The sequence below is a fragment of the Phoxinus phoxinus genome (genome assembly GCF_949152265.1).
Source record: "Phoxinus phoxinus genome assembly, chromosome: 10".
Classification (NCBI taxonomy): domain Eukaryota; kingdom Metazoa; phylum Chordata; class Actinopteri; order Cypriniformes; family Leuciscidae; genus Phoxinus; species Phoxinus phoxinus.
Window position 1 is genome coordinate 5,033,800 of NC_136885.1, and position 14,727 is coordinate 5,048,526.

At 38.3% G+C, this 14,727-nt stretch overlaps 1 protein-coding gene across 1 annotated transcript in view; it reads right to left on the reverse strand.

Annotated features, from left to right (window-relative positions):
• Positions 1-14,727, reverse strand: part of adcy3a (adenylate cyclase 3a) — a 51,337-nt gene that overhangs the window by 21,003 nt on the left and 15,607 nt on the right. The window contains exons 5-10 of the mRNA XM_079625745.1: positions 11,266-11,393; positions 10,949-11,107; positions 6,946-7,111; positions 5,465-5,584; positions 3,641-3,783; positions 2,493-2,654 (exon numbers count right to left, since the gene is read on the reverse strand). Coding sequence (XP_079481871.1) covers positions 2,493-2,654; positions 3,641-3,783; positions 5,465-5,584; positions 6,946-7,111; positions 10,949-11,107; positions 11,266-11,393 — 878 coding nt within the window. The remainder of the gene's footprint in view (positions 1-2,492; positions 2,655-3,640; positions 3,784-5,464; positions 5,585-6,945; positions 7,112-10,948; positions 11,108-11,265; positions 11,394-14,727) is intronic.

The window sequence follows — 14,727 nt, forward strand, 5'->3', positions numbered from 1 at the left end:
ATTTAGGTCTTTATTTTACTGCACTGTGTCTGTTTGCGTCTGTAGATTTATCCGAAATTCAACAAAAGTTGCCGTTATAAATCAACATGATCCGCGATCTCTGTCTGCTCCCTTTCATTCACACACACCGCTAGAAAACTCTTTCTCCTGTCCAATGCTGTCGGATCTAAATATGGTAATTTCCTTTTTATCAGCAACCAATTGTGAAAGTAAAAGGTATAACTAAAATCTCATTGGCTGATGATAATGCCCGTTTTCTCAAAATGACTTTTCTCTCATTCTCCAAGTCCGAAATCTCCACTTCAGTCGCACCGATATACACCAAACCTTCCAGTATTGTACCTAGTTATCTTATGAAGACATTTACAGAGGGATTTGTTAATATATTATTCCTAGCCTGATTTATATAACATTATATTCCAAAAAACATGGCGTTTTTTAAGGCTATTGACAGTATATTCGGATTTACAGGATAACAAAAGTAGATATCCATAAATCCCTCTGTAATTTTTTTCCCATCTTATATGTGAACACAATGAAAAAATAATTTTGAACCTGGCTTTATCCAATTTTTTGGGATATTTAATTAGATATTGCCTGTGTTTTGGTGAGCCCCTCTAAGATACCACTTAAAACAGTCTTATCCAAGTGCAGGCAGAGACGCGACCTAATGTAGTAATGACCCGGAAGGTCTGGCCAATATGCGTTGGTGAGTCCTTACAAGACATCTTGGAGTGGGAGGTGCATGTCCACGTTCCACTGGAATGTGCATAAACAGCAGGAAATCAAGCAAACATGCAATAGCCATTTTATCTCTCCACCCTCCTCATTTTTAATCTCTAGTTTCTTCTTTGTTTTTCTTTTTTATCTATCCCCATCTATATCCCTTTTACTCTGTATATGCCTTGTATTTTTTTTTTTTTTTTTATTACTATTTTTTTTTTGTATGTATGTGTGTGTGTGTGAGTATGTATGTATGTATGTATGTATATGTATAGGTATGTGTATGTATGTATATGTGTATGTATGTATATATATATTTTTTTTTTCTCTTCCTCTCAAACAGTGAGTAATAAATAATAACAATAACATCACACATTCACTACTTAAATTACAATTCTACACATTTTGGTTGGGGAGATATACAATGTGTCTATATGTATGTGTATGTGAGTATATGTGTATGTAATAGAGACAGGTTCATCCGTATTGCCCTGTTTTATGTTTATATATTTGTTTATTTGTTGGCTCATTTGTTTTCTTCTTGTATTATGCACTCTTGTCTGTCATTAACTAGTTTATTTGTCCGATACTTGCTTTTTTTCACATTTATATTTGTTTATATTTTTTGTTGTTTTTTGTTGTTGCTTCTTATGTTTATGTACTTATCTGTATTTGTATTGTTTGCTTAATAAAAAAATTAAATAAAAAAAATTAGATATTGCCTAATTTGCATATTTAAACATTAAATTACAGAAAACTTGTAATACATTTTTTTCTCATCTTAATGTAGGTAAATAAACTGGGAAAATTTCATGGTGATATCTGCTAGTTAAACATTTTACCCTATTCACCTGTAGTGTCTCGCATAAAAAATAAATAAATAATAAAAATGGCACAATTCATGTTCATTCGTTCCTGGTGTTTATTAAAAGTGTAATCTTCATTCATTCTGCGTTATGCATCTCTCTTATTGGATTACTACAAGCAAGTACACTGCTTTAAAGATGTACACTTATTTTGATGTGATGACTAACATACTAAATCAAATGTAAAGTACTTGATTACAATGTAATATAGTGTGTTGTCTAATATTACACTTCAAGTTAATACATTTTAAATTTACAAAATTGCAACTTCATCATTCCAAATGTGTAATTACAAATATAGTTAAATAAAAGACATTCAAGTTTCAATAGAAATTACATTAAAGTCTATTTTAGTTTACTATTCACATATTTTTAATTCTAATATAAATTATTATAATTATTTAAGACAATATAAATAATTCTAAAATGACATACAGTATATACGTTTTATTTAAGTGAGTCACAAAAGTACTCTTGAGTTCAACTAATTGCATTTAATATACATTTAACCTATAATACATTTTAATTATAATAATTAAAAATACAATAGGTGTCTAAAAACATTCAGTTTGCACTTGAGTATATAGTCTTAAAATATATTATTTCCACAATAAGTACTCTTTTTAAAACTATGCTAAAGTGTACTTCTTTTTCACAGGGGTCTGCGCAGACAAATCAGAATCAAATCAAAATCCGAATCTAATTGAATCCGGAAAGCCGTATGATTCCCGGACTTAAATGAAGATGGATATTTCAAAGCCAGGGACAAAGGGAAACGTAATAGCAACAGGGCCTTATATTTAGAGCAATAAACAGATGCTGTAATAACTGTGAATAGATTCTGACTGGCCTCGGTTGACCTTTGACAGTGCTTGTGTGGTGATTTGTTAATATTTCACTGACCAGGGGTCGATGAGGGCCTCCATGACAGCAGTGAAGAGCAGCACAACACACGAGCAGCTGAACGCGGCTCCACTCTGCTTCTCCTTCTCCACCGAGAAACGCGTTTCCAGCTCCGGGTCAGTGAAGCGCAGAGACAAGCGATTAGTGTACTTCCCTTTCAGCCTGAAGAGCACACACGAGTTACACACACACACACACACACACACACACACACACACACACACACACACACACACACACACACACACACACACACACACACACACACACACACACACACACACACACACACACACACACACACACACACACACACACACACACACACACACACACACACACACACACACACACACACACACACACACACACACACACACACACACACACACACACACACACACACACACACACACAACCATTGTGAAAAATGTAGTAGTGTATAACATAGTGTAGTAATGTAGAAAATATAATGGAGTACTTCAAATCTTAAAAGTATATTTTTAAAACGTATTTGCAGATAATATAATATTAATGAATTATAAGGCCTCATGGACTCTTTTTCAGTGTTCTTTTGAAGTCTATAATTTCTATAATATGTTCTCTCTTTAAAGTATGCTAAAGTGTACTTTAAAGAAAGTTAAGCTCGACACTGATTTATGGCCTGTGTATTTATATTTTAAATGCCTTCCTGTAAACACGTTTACAGATGCTGTCGACGAACCCAAAACATTACTCTACTATTACATTTAGTGCAAACTCTATTATCTGACATGCGTTTTTCTGCTCTGTGGAACACACATAAACACACACACACACATACATACACACATACACACACACAGACACACTCACACTCAAACACAGACACATGAACAGACACACACTCACACATCCACCTGTGCACACACACACACACTCACAAGCACGCACGTACACACGCACGCGCACACACATACACACACACACACACACACACACACACACACACACACACACACTCTCACATGCACGCGCACACACACACACTCACATGCGCACGCACGCACACACACACACACACACACACACACACACACACACGCAAGCACACACACACACTCACACAAATACACACACACACACACACACACACGCACACTACGTACGCTTGTACGGTCTCTCTCTCCAGCAGAGCTTCATTGAGGAGTTTATTGAGCTCCTGTTCATTCTCCTGAGCGTCGATCACTCTCTCGGCCAGATCGCGCAGACGTAACCGGCGCCGCGGGTTCGGGAACGAGGGGTTCACCACCTGTGATCAAACACACACACACACACGTCTATAATCTGTGATCTGCATGCATATCCAAAACCATTATCATGACAAATTCAGAAAAAACTTTTTTCACATAAAAAATCAGCACAATGCACAAAGCAAACAATGCATCCCTATAGATCCTTTCACAATAATTATGAAGATTCATATTTCATATTACAATGATTTGTGAATAGTAAAAAAAAAATTGTGTAGACATTGAAGAACATTTTGGACCAATAAGAATTTTACTTTTGGCAAATGTGTCTAAAATGATCATGCTATTACACAACTTACTGAAATATAGAGTTTAAAGGGCTATTTCTACGCCAGTCCTGTAATTATACAGGCTTCTTTAAAAACAATAAGTCAACTAGTTGTTCCGGCAAGTCAGCAGTTAGTTGATTATTTTCAAATTAGTAAAATCCTGTCACACTTTTAGTTTACTCTTTATTTTAAGGTGTATTTGTTAGTGTAAGTTTAACCCAGAATTATTTTAACATAAAAAAAAAAAAATACATCACATCAACTTTTCAAGTAAAACGTTTAAAAGGTGATACTAGTCATGGAAATATACAGGGCTTTGATTAGTCACCTACTACTACTACTAACTAGTCGATCAGTTTTGCACATCCCTACTACCAAATAAGGAACTATATCCCATGATATCGGTTTTCTCCCTGAATCATAAAAAAAGCAATTTTATGGAAATATGGGACTGTTCAAAAGTTTGGGGTCAGTAAGATTTTTTTAATGTTTCTGAATGTTGTGTCTTTTGCTAATATTTAACTTTAAAAAAATATACATTTATTTATGTATTTATTTGTGATTTATTTTGTTTATAAACTGTATCTTATTTTATTGTTTAATTAAACAATTTAAAATAACTGTTGTCTATTAAATCTGTATTGTCAGCATCATTACGCCAGTCTTCAGTGTCACATGATCCTTCAGAAATCATTCTAATATGATGATTTGATGCTCAAGAAACATGTTTCATATATTTGTGGAAATATTTTTTTTTGTTCAGGATTCAGGAACATAACATTAATAACATATCCGCCTAAATTGAGCACATTATTTTTTGTGCACATTTTTAGAATTTAGAATTTCCATATACAGTGTACCCAAAATTTGCTAAACAAATAGGTGGATGGAAACATACAGTCAAACCAAAAATTATTCAGACACCAGATATAATTTTTGATATTTTTTTTTACTAGTGGGTGCAGGACACTATAGTTAATTGATGTGTGTGAGGAGAGCAAAATAAAGTAAACTGTGACATATTATAACCAAAAATTCTTCATACAGTGACTACCAGTAAAATGTATAAAAAATTTGGGACCAAAAGTTATTCAGACACTTTGACCTGACCATGTTTTGCTGAAGTGTTTATTCTTTAATTGCTAATGCGCCGTGTACAGACTGAACAAAATGAAGCATTTCTTGGTGATTGGTGAGCTAAACTGGTAATCTAATTGTGCAGTTAAATTTAACAGCTGACAGATATTCAACATAATTCATGTGTGAGATAGTCTAACCAGTATATCAACTGGTTTGATAACTCTTAACTATAGCGAATAAACCGTGATAATGTGAGGTATGTTGAAGGCATCTGAATAAGTTTAGGTTTGACAGTATATGTAGTGTGTGTGTGAGCTCCTCGTGTCAGTACCCGTGTGTCCAGCTCCTCCGGATCCTCCGGTGTGGTGCACGCCGTGTGGACGCTCCCATTGCACTCCTTGGTGTTGATCAGTAGTGGAGAATTCCCGTTCGATGAGGTCACCGAAAGCTTCTGGAAAAAACATAGTTGAGTGCGTGAGGATGAGAGAGACACACAGAGATGGAAATGACACACTGCCAAAAATGCTTTTCTTACTCAGTATTTTTGTCTTGTTTCCAAATTTCAAAGATTTCATAAAACCAAGATGCATTTGCTAAATGAGTAAAATGAATTAAGATTAAGTCTTGTTTTCTGGACCGTTCGCAAAGACCCGCCCCCCTTAGTTACTGTCGCTATGTCCGACAAGCTACTGACAACACACTGACAGACAGGACAGACCAGGTTACTTTTCGGTAACTTTTGATATTAAACATATTAAACAAAGTCTCACCTTTCAAATTTGGTCATTTTAAAAAAGAAATGTAAACAATAAATACAGTTTTGTGGCTCTTTAATGTGTGTGACAGATCGCTGTGTCGCCTCAGTTAAAGCCGCTCGTGAACCGATCATCTCTTCCTTCTAGTTCATTTATAGCATCAAATAAACATGAATGAACATCAGAAGGAATGTTGTTTTAACCGCGGAAAGGCGTCAGTACACTCCGCTTCTCAAGTTCAAATCCTCCCGTGTTAATCTACTAACTCTCCTGACTGCTCTGTCGGACAAAATGGCGGATGGCGAACTATGATTGATCAGATCACCTGTCAATCAAGCTCCCTGCGAAGGGTCAATTAAAGGTGCTGTACGGAGTTTTCAGCGGCATCTAGCGGTGATGTTTCAGATTGCAACCAATACATTTACAAGCGAGTGCTCGTGCTTTTTTTATTTATTATTATTATGTGGAGTTTGTGTTGTGTCGTTTCCTAGTATTAGCAGACTCCATGTCATAAAGTTGCAGTGTCGTCGCTGTTGAGTGCAAAGTCAGTAGACGAGGCGAGAGGCGAGACGCTCGGGAGCGCATGCAGGTCTCCGTCACGTCACTGGATTTCCCGGCAAATCCGAGCCGGAGACTTCACATAGAAATACTTGCTTTCAGAGGTAATAGCAAAACCCGCCAAGTGGATCATTTTATTGTGATATTACAACCCCTTCACACACAGGTAATAAAAAATTTATTCATTTTAGTAGAAAAACTCCATACAGCACCTTTAAGTGAGTTTTTAGTCAAAACTAGCAAAATGTTCTTAATTCAAACAGAAACAGTATTATTTTTCTTACCCCATTGGCAGATCATTTTGCTTTTTTTTAAGCATAAACTCACTTCATTTTGATTAATTCCCCCAGAAAACAGGACATAATATCTTATGTAATTTTACTCATCTAGTAAATGCATCTTGATTTAAGAATTTTTAGCAATTTGGACTGGAAACAAGACAAAAATATCAAATAAGAAAAGCATTTTTTGCAGTGCAGTAAGAGGAAATGACACTCACTACTCCGTTGATGCCATTCTTGCCCACGGGTCCCTTGGGCACCAGCACCAGGTGTGTCTCGATGCCCCTTTCCTTCAGGTATTCACAGCGGTCTCCACCATTCCCTGGCTCCACATCAAACTCCCCGTGCAGACACTCCAGGGTATTCTGGGAGATGTGCACTCGCCTACAAGACACACGTTTGAGTTCAAGCTTAGCCGGTTTTCTGAGTCCGTTACTGCCAGTTCTTTTACTGATTACACAACACGAACAGTTCATCTGCTGAAAACTCAGATGAACCCAACCAGTTAATCGAGTCACTAACCAGCACTCTCACCAGCTGTTATCTGCGCTGGTTTAGTGCGGAGCTGCAAGCATGTTCATTAAGTATATGCCCTTGTGGGGAATAAGTACACTTTAGCATACATATTAGTAACTATATGGAAAAATACACAGAACTAATAAGAGGCTTTAAATTATATACTTGTAATGTAATGTTTTTAAATGTTATTAAATGTAATTAGTTGAACTTATGAGTGCTTTTTAGGTAGGATTAGTACATCTTTATATGTCATTTCAGAATTATTGTCTACGAAATATGTGACCCTGGATCACAAAACCAGTCACGAGTCATAAGTCGCACGGGTATATCTGTGGCAATAGCCAACAATACATTATATTTTTTTTTATGCCAAAATCATTAGGATATTAAGTAAAGATCATGTTCCATGAAGATATTTTGTAAATTTCCTACCATAAATATATCAGAAAAATATTTTTGTGAGTGAATGCAGCACAATCGTGAACATAAATGCACAACTTTAAAGGAGATTTTCTCAATGTCTCGATTTTTTGCATCCTCAGATTCCAGATTTTCAATAGTTGTGTCTCGACCAAATATTGTCCTATCCTAACAAACCACACATCAATGGAAATATTATTTTTTTCAGCTTTCAGATGATGTATAAATCTCAATTTAAAAAAAACTACCCATAAGACTGGTTTTGTGGTCCAGGGTCACATATGGATAAAGAGAAGCATTAATGGGAAACTAAAATGTACTTAAATGTCATTTCTATTGAAACCTGTATGTATTTAAATATATTTGTAATAAGTTTTAATTTAGTGCACTTAAAATACAGTAGTAGTATTTATAGTATAGTATGTTACATGTGCTTTAGTATGTTAGTCAACATCAAAATAAGTGTACTTTGAAGCATGACAAAAGATTATTAAAACAAAATTATCTAAAATATACTCTAAAGTTAACTAAGTGGGTTAAGAAACAGTCGTATAAGTGTACTCCCTTTAAAAACACTTAAGAGGCCTTTTATTTCATTAATATATGCAATTTAAAAAAAAATATACTTACAGATTTGCAGTACACTACAAGTTCACATTAAATACAATTAAGCGCACTTCTTTTTCACAAGGGTGGGTCTCATTGTTATTGAGTATTACTGATGATGATAATGATGATTATGACAGATAAGGGTCTGATAATCTGGCATATATCCAGATGTGTCTCTCCATGGCTGTTCGCTCATGTTTGGTTGGCAGTATGTGGGCGTACTTCAGTTAGGGAGGAGTAAAGTTTGGCTTGAACAACCAGATGCATTTACACTTGTCTGAGTCATTTTTGCAATGACTGATCTGCCGTCTGTCTTCTCTGTGTCTCAGAGGGCATTTACACTGGATACACATGAATGAAGAGCTGCATGATACAGTATATAATCAATTACAGGCTGTGATTTAATGAGGTAAATATATGTGCTACCGTTGTCAGAGTGAAAGGCGGCATTTACAGTGTCTCAGAACCGCTGCAATTTAATATAACTCTGAAATAATCATTATTAATATGATTTGATTGTGATAATTATTAGATGTATTAAACAAAATAAGAAATATATTGTAATAATAACCTTGTGCTGTAAAATATTCATCAAATACATCTTGTTTTATTAATAAAATTAATAAAAAAAACAATAATTTCTTAATTTTCAAACGGTATACCATCAAGCTTTTATTTTGATGGGTTACCAGCAAATAAATAAATAATGCGCTGTTGGTTTCAAAGTGAAAGCACTCTGTTCATTTACACATGTATTCGAAAATTAGGAAATTAAGACATAAAAATATTGTAATTTTACAGTAAAATACAACTAATTTGCTGATATTTTTTTACGGCACAAGGTCATTATTACAATATCTTATTTTGTTTACTACATTTAATAATAATCACAATAAAATTATAAAAAACATTATTTCAGAGTTATATTGAATTGGTCAGAAACGGTGTGGCTTATGAAAACTGAAGTGGAAAGAGATTTTTTATTAACTGTTCAATTTATGGTTTGTGTTGGTTCTTGTAAAGAGTAAAACAGTTTTTTTTTTTTATATATATATATATATATTCACTCCCAAACAAGTGCTGACAATAGATTTAAAAAATAAATAATTAATAGCAGGACACTAAGGTTTTTTATATATTTTTAAACTTTCAGATTGAATATCCAAAACAACATAAAGAGGGTATGTTTTAAATATTTGTTTTACTAAGCACTATGAATGAAGTATCAGTCTTGCCGATACTGATATTGATGTCTCTATTAAATGGATTTCCCCCCTAATCGGTTGCTTTCAATTTGACTGTAATGTTGGCTATAATTAGTGGCTATAATAGAAAGCAACCGATTTGAACATTACATTATAAGAGAATTTAAAACAATCTTTACATAAACCTAATGTAATAAACGTCACATTTAGCTGTGCCTTTAATATCAGGGCTCAACGCTAAGGGTTTTTTGCTACTGGCCCAGGCGAGACGGTTCAGATTTTTACTTGCCCTGCAAAAATGCACAATACAATTCTTGTTTTCGTGGTTTTTGACCCATGTAACCTTGTAAACAGTGCTTTAAGATTTTCAGGTAGGTCTAACAGGTAAATATATAGAAATTGAGTAATCAAACACTGCACACACTATAATGAATACACTATAAATTTAATATATATTAATCCTTGTTAAAGCTACAAAAGTTATTCAGTCAAGAGCAGTGAGTGTTTTTCTCTTTGTCTTTTGTTCTTAGAATAACATTTATGGCAAATCGCAGCAGGTTTAATATGCTGCTGTCTCTTTAAGACTCTTTAAGTTAATTTAACACTTTTTAACTCATTTAAGACTTTACGTAACTGTCGAGGATAGTGGCTTCCTATGCGCACATTTCAGGTGTTTGTTCACAGATGCGTACCAGTACAGATTTGAGGGGGTTTCTTATCATGCTTGAATGGTTTAATAGCACTTGAATGAATGATAGCACAATCATATACTGTAGTGCAGCCAAAGGATTACAGAACAAAAACGGATGTTAAATATCTTTAACATTGAGAAAAAAATTTTTTAACAGCCCTGATCATTATTAATTCTTTCTAAATAGAGCTATTCATGTCATCTGGGGAAAAAAAACTATATATTTTCATATTGCAATATACAGTAGCGGCCAAAAGTGTTGTCCGGCCTTGGAAAATGTACATTTTCACCCTTTATTCAAATATTATTAAAAATGTGTTAAAGATTTTGTAAGCATATTGCAAAGTAGTCGATTGTTTTATTTGTGACAATAACGAAATGAAAAATGTCAAATTGTGCGGACATAATTTTTGGCCAGGCTGTCATACAAAGAAACTATGAAAACAAGAGAGAACCAACGAAATATTAATAACTGATTATGTTGTATATTGTCAATGTAAGCTTTTTCCTGTGAACTTTTTGTTTTGTTCGTCCCTCGCATTTAAAATATTTTAAAAATATAAAGTGTTTCCCTCATATTTTGATGGTTTAATTTAATTTTTGATGGTTTAATCACTTTTGGTCACTACTGTACATTGCAGAAAAACTAATGATTATTTTCCCAATATCGTGCAGCCCTACAGTAAAAACTTATGAAATGACCAAATCTAGTGAACTGACCCTAGCATTCTGAACCAAAAAAAAAGCTTTAGCTCTTGTGAAGGTGCAGGTCAGTACCCTGGTATTCCTCCTGCCTCCATCTTGTTGGCCACCGTCACGTCAGTAGACCACACATCATACTGCCAGCGCTTCTGTCCGAGCACCCCGCCCAAGACTGTCCCAGAATGCACCCCGACACGCATGTCCACATCGGTCTGCGTCTTCTCTCGGACATATCTGAAATCCAGATGAATGTGTCAAACCTTGTCATATTCAAGCACGCCCAACTTAATCTGTTTATAAATAATTGTTATGAACCAGTCACTGATTTCCATGAACAATCCTGATGACAGTTCATGAACAGTTCACGAATTAAATGATTATGCACCACTTACGAAATGGCCTCAACCATAGCCAAGCCCATCATGATGGAGCAGGCCGCATGGTCATCACGGTAATCTGGAAGGCCACAAATACAGTAATAGCAGTCGCCGAGAATCTTGATCCTCAACTGGTGGTATTTCTGACGAGGAAAGAAAGTACAGCACCTTTAGATTTATTCAGGCTTTACTGGTCAAAACAATTATCAGCCAATAGCCGATAAAGCGTCAATAGAGTGCAACCACTTTTCAGCTGCCTAGGTTATGGGAGTTTTTATCATTTTCTTAATAGAGACTATTGTCCTATTGTTCCTGCTGTCTTTCTGTGATTAGTTCATGTTTTCTTTGGGTGCGTCAGCTCCCTAGTTTCCTACGTGATGAATCAATATTGTGTACATTAATTCAGGCACTGGTTAGGACAGTAAGGATTACTGCTACATTATGATAAATTCTTTGCTTGTTACATATACAGTACGTGCAACATTTCAGCGCTGTTTAAATGATAAATGTTAGCTAGATTATGTTCATTGCCTGTCTAGTGTTGTATGTTTATGCTGAAATATAATGCTGTCTGAGGAAGGGCCGTGAAAGGCCTGAAACGTTACACTAATACATTTATGTAAATGGGAGCTTTGTCGGTGTGCGGATCTTTACTTTGTTACTTGTATGCTGAAATATAATAAATAATGGTTTATATATATATTTTTTAAAATCTACCGTGTGTCATTTTGTGTAGTGAGTTATGGCTCACGAGACTTATGTTTCGCGCTTCAGAACTTCCATTTAGGGAACATAGTGAGCATCGATGCTCCCTGGTTTTCACAGTGCATTGTGGGTCTTTTTAGGGGGCGAATGTTTTAGTGCACTTGTAGGATTTTGCGCTTGAGAAACCCTAATCAGTGCCCTGACTACTGAACTAGCATATTAAGACATTGTTTCTATCACTCTCTTGTTTGTTTCCATAGTTACCTCATTAGTTACCATAACTACTAATTTCCCACACCTGTCAGCTTGTGAATTTATACCCCAGAGTTTCTCTTGTTCTTTATCTGATAATGATGGGAGAAACTAATCTTTTAAAAAAAAATTGATACGTGCTCCGAATCACTGGTTCAAAACAAATGAATTGCAAAGTTTTCGAAGCTTCACAAAGCGTTTTTTGAAAGGGTCCATCACTATTGTCTAGTGATTCCCTCTGTGGATGTTACATGCGTTTGTTTTAGTCCAGTTTCTCCTGTGTTTGGAATATCCTGTTTTCTGCCTGGATTTACTTTTGTTGTTTTGTTTAAATAAACATGTCTATTGCACTTGGATCTGACACAGCCCCGTCACAGAACACCAGACTGTGGATCCAGCAGTAAGATGAATCCGGCTCTGTGAAGGCACACGTACACTGGAGGACCACACTAGAGACTTCTTGGACATTGCTTATCTGACTGACCTCCTGGACTTTGCCCTCATTGACTTCTATTGCCATGGACTAAATAAACATTTTCAATCAATACTTCTCTGTGATGGTCCTTGAGGGTTGCTGTGTGAGTTCTTGGGAGTACGTCCTTCCGTTAAAAGGTTCCCCCTTTCACCGCGGGGGAGGACGAGGATCCGGTGGTCCGGAGTCTGGTGGTCCGAACGCTTCCAAGTCCGGTGGTCTCAGCGATTCCAAGCCTGGTGGTCCCAAGCCCGGTGGTCTCAGCACTTTCAAGTCCGGTGGTCTCAGCGATTCCAAGCCCAGTGGTCTCAGCGCTTCCAAGTCTGGTGGTCTCAGCGCTTCCAAGTCTGGTGGTCTCAGCGATTCTAAGCCCGGTGGTCTCAGCGCTTCCAAGCCCGGTGGTCTCAGCACTTTCAAGTCCGGTGGTCTCAGCGATTCCAAGCCCAGTGGTCTCAGCGCTTCCAAGTCTGGTGGTCTCAGCGCTTCCAAGTCCGGTGGTCTCAGCGATTCCAAGCCCAGTGGTCTCAGCGCTTCCAAGTCTGGTGGTCTCAGCGCTTCCAAGTCCGGTGGTCTCAGCGATTCTAAGCCCGGTGGTCTCAGCGCTTCCAAGTCCAGTGGTCTCAGCGCTTCCAAGTCTGGTGGTCCCAAGCCCGGTGGTCTCAGCACTTTCAAGTCCGGTGGTCTCAGCGCTTCCAAGTCCGGTGGTCTCAGCACTTTCAAGTCCGGTGGTCTCAGCGCTTCCAAGTCCGGTGGTCTCAGCACTTTCAAGTCCGGTGGTCCCAAGCCCGGTGGTCTCAGCACTTTCAAGTCCGGTGGTCTCAGCGATTCTAAGCCCGGTGGTCTCAGCGCTTCCAAGTCCAGTGGTCTCAGCACTTCCAAGTCCGGTGGTCTCAAGTCCGGTGGTCTCAGGACTTTCAAGTTTGGTGGTCCCAAGTTGGGTGTCTCAGCACTTCCAAGTCCGGTGGTCCAAGTCCGGTGGTCTCAGCATTTTCAAGTCTGGTGGTCCCAAGTCCGGTGGTCTCAGGACTTTCAAGTTTGGTGGTCCCAAGTTGGGTGTCTCAGCACTTCCAAGTCCGGTGGTCCAAGTCCGGTGGTCTCAGCATTTTCAAGTCTGGTGGTCCCAAGCCCGGTGGTCTCAGCGCTTCCAAGCCCGGTGGTCTCAGCGCTTCCAAGTCCGGTGGTCTCAGCGATTCCAAGCCCGGTGGTCTCAGCGCTTCCAAGTCCGGTGGTCCCAAGCCCGGTGATCTCAGCACTTTCAAGTTTAGTGGTCCCAAGTCAGGTGTCTCAGCGCTTTCAAGTCCGGTGGCTCCAAGTCCTGTGGTCTCAGCACTTTCAAGTTTGGTGGTCCCAAGTCGGGTGTCTCAGCACTTTCAAGTCCGGTGGTCTCAGCGATTCTAAGCCCGGTGGTCTCAGCGCTTCCAAGTCCAGTGGTCTCAGCACTTCCAAGTCCGGTGGTCTCAAGTCCGGTGGTCTCAGGACTTTCAAGTTTGGTGGTCCCAAGTTGGGTGTCTCAGCACTTCCAAGTCCGGTGGTCTAAGTCCGGTGGTCTCAGCATTTTCAAGTCTGGTGGTCCCAAGCCCGGTGGTCTCAGCGCTTCCAAGTCCGGTGGTCTCAGCGCTTCCAAGTCCGGTGGTCTCAGCGATTCCAAGCCCGGTGGTCTCAGCGCTTCCAAGTCCGGTGGTCCCAAGCCCGGTGATCTCAGCACTTTCAAGTTTAGTGGTCCCAAGTCAGGTGTCTCAGCGCTTTCAAGTCCGGTGGCTCCAAGTCCTGTGGTCTCAGCACTTTCAAGTTTGGTGGTCCCAAGTCGGGTGTCTCAGCACTTTCAAGTTCGGTGGTCCCAAGTCGGGTGTCTCAGCACTTTCAAGTTTGGTGGTCCCAAGTCCAGAAGTCTCAGCTCTTCCAAGCCCGGTGGTCCCAAGTCCAGTGGTCTCAGCTCTTCCAAGCCCGGTGGTCCCAAGTTCGGGGGTCTCAGTCCTTCCAAGTCTGGTAGTCCCAAGTCCGGTGGTCTCAGCGCTTTCAAGTCCGGTGGTCTCAGCGCTTTCAAGTCC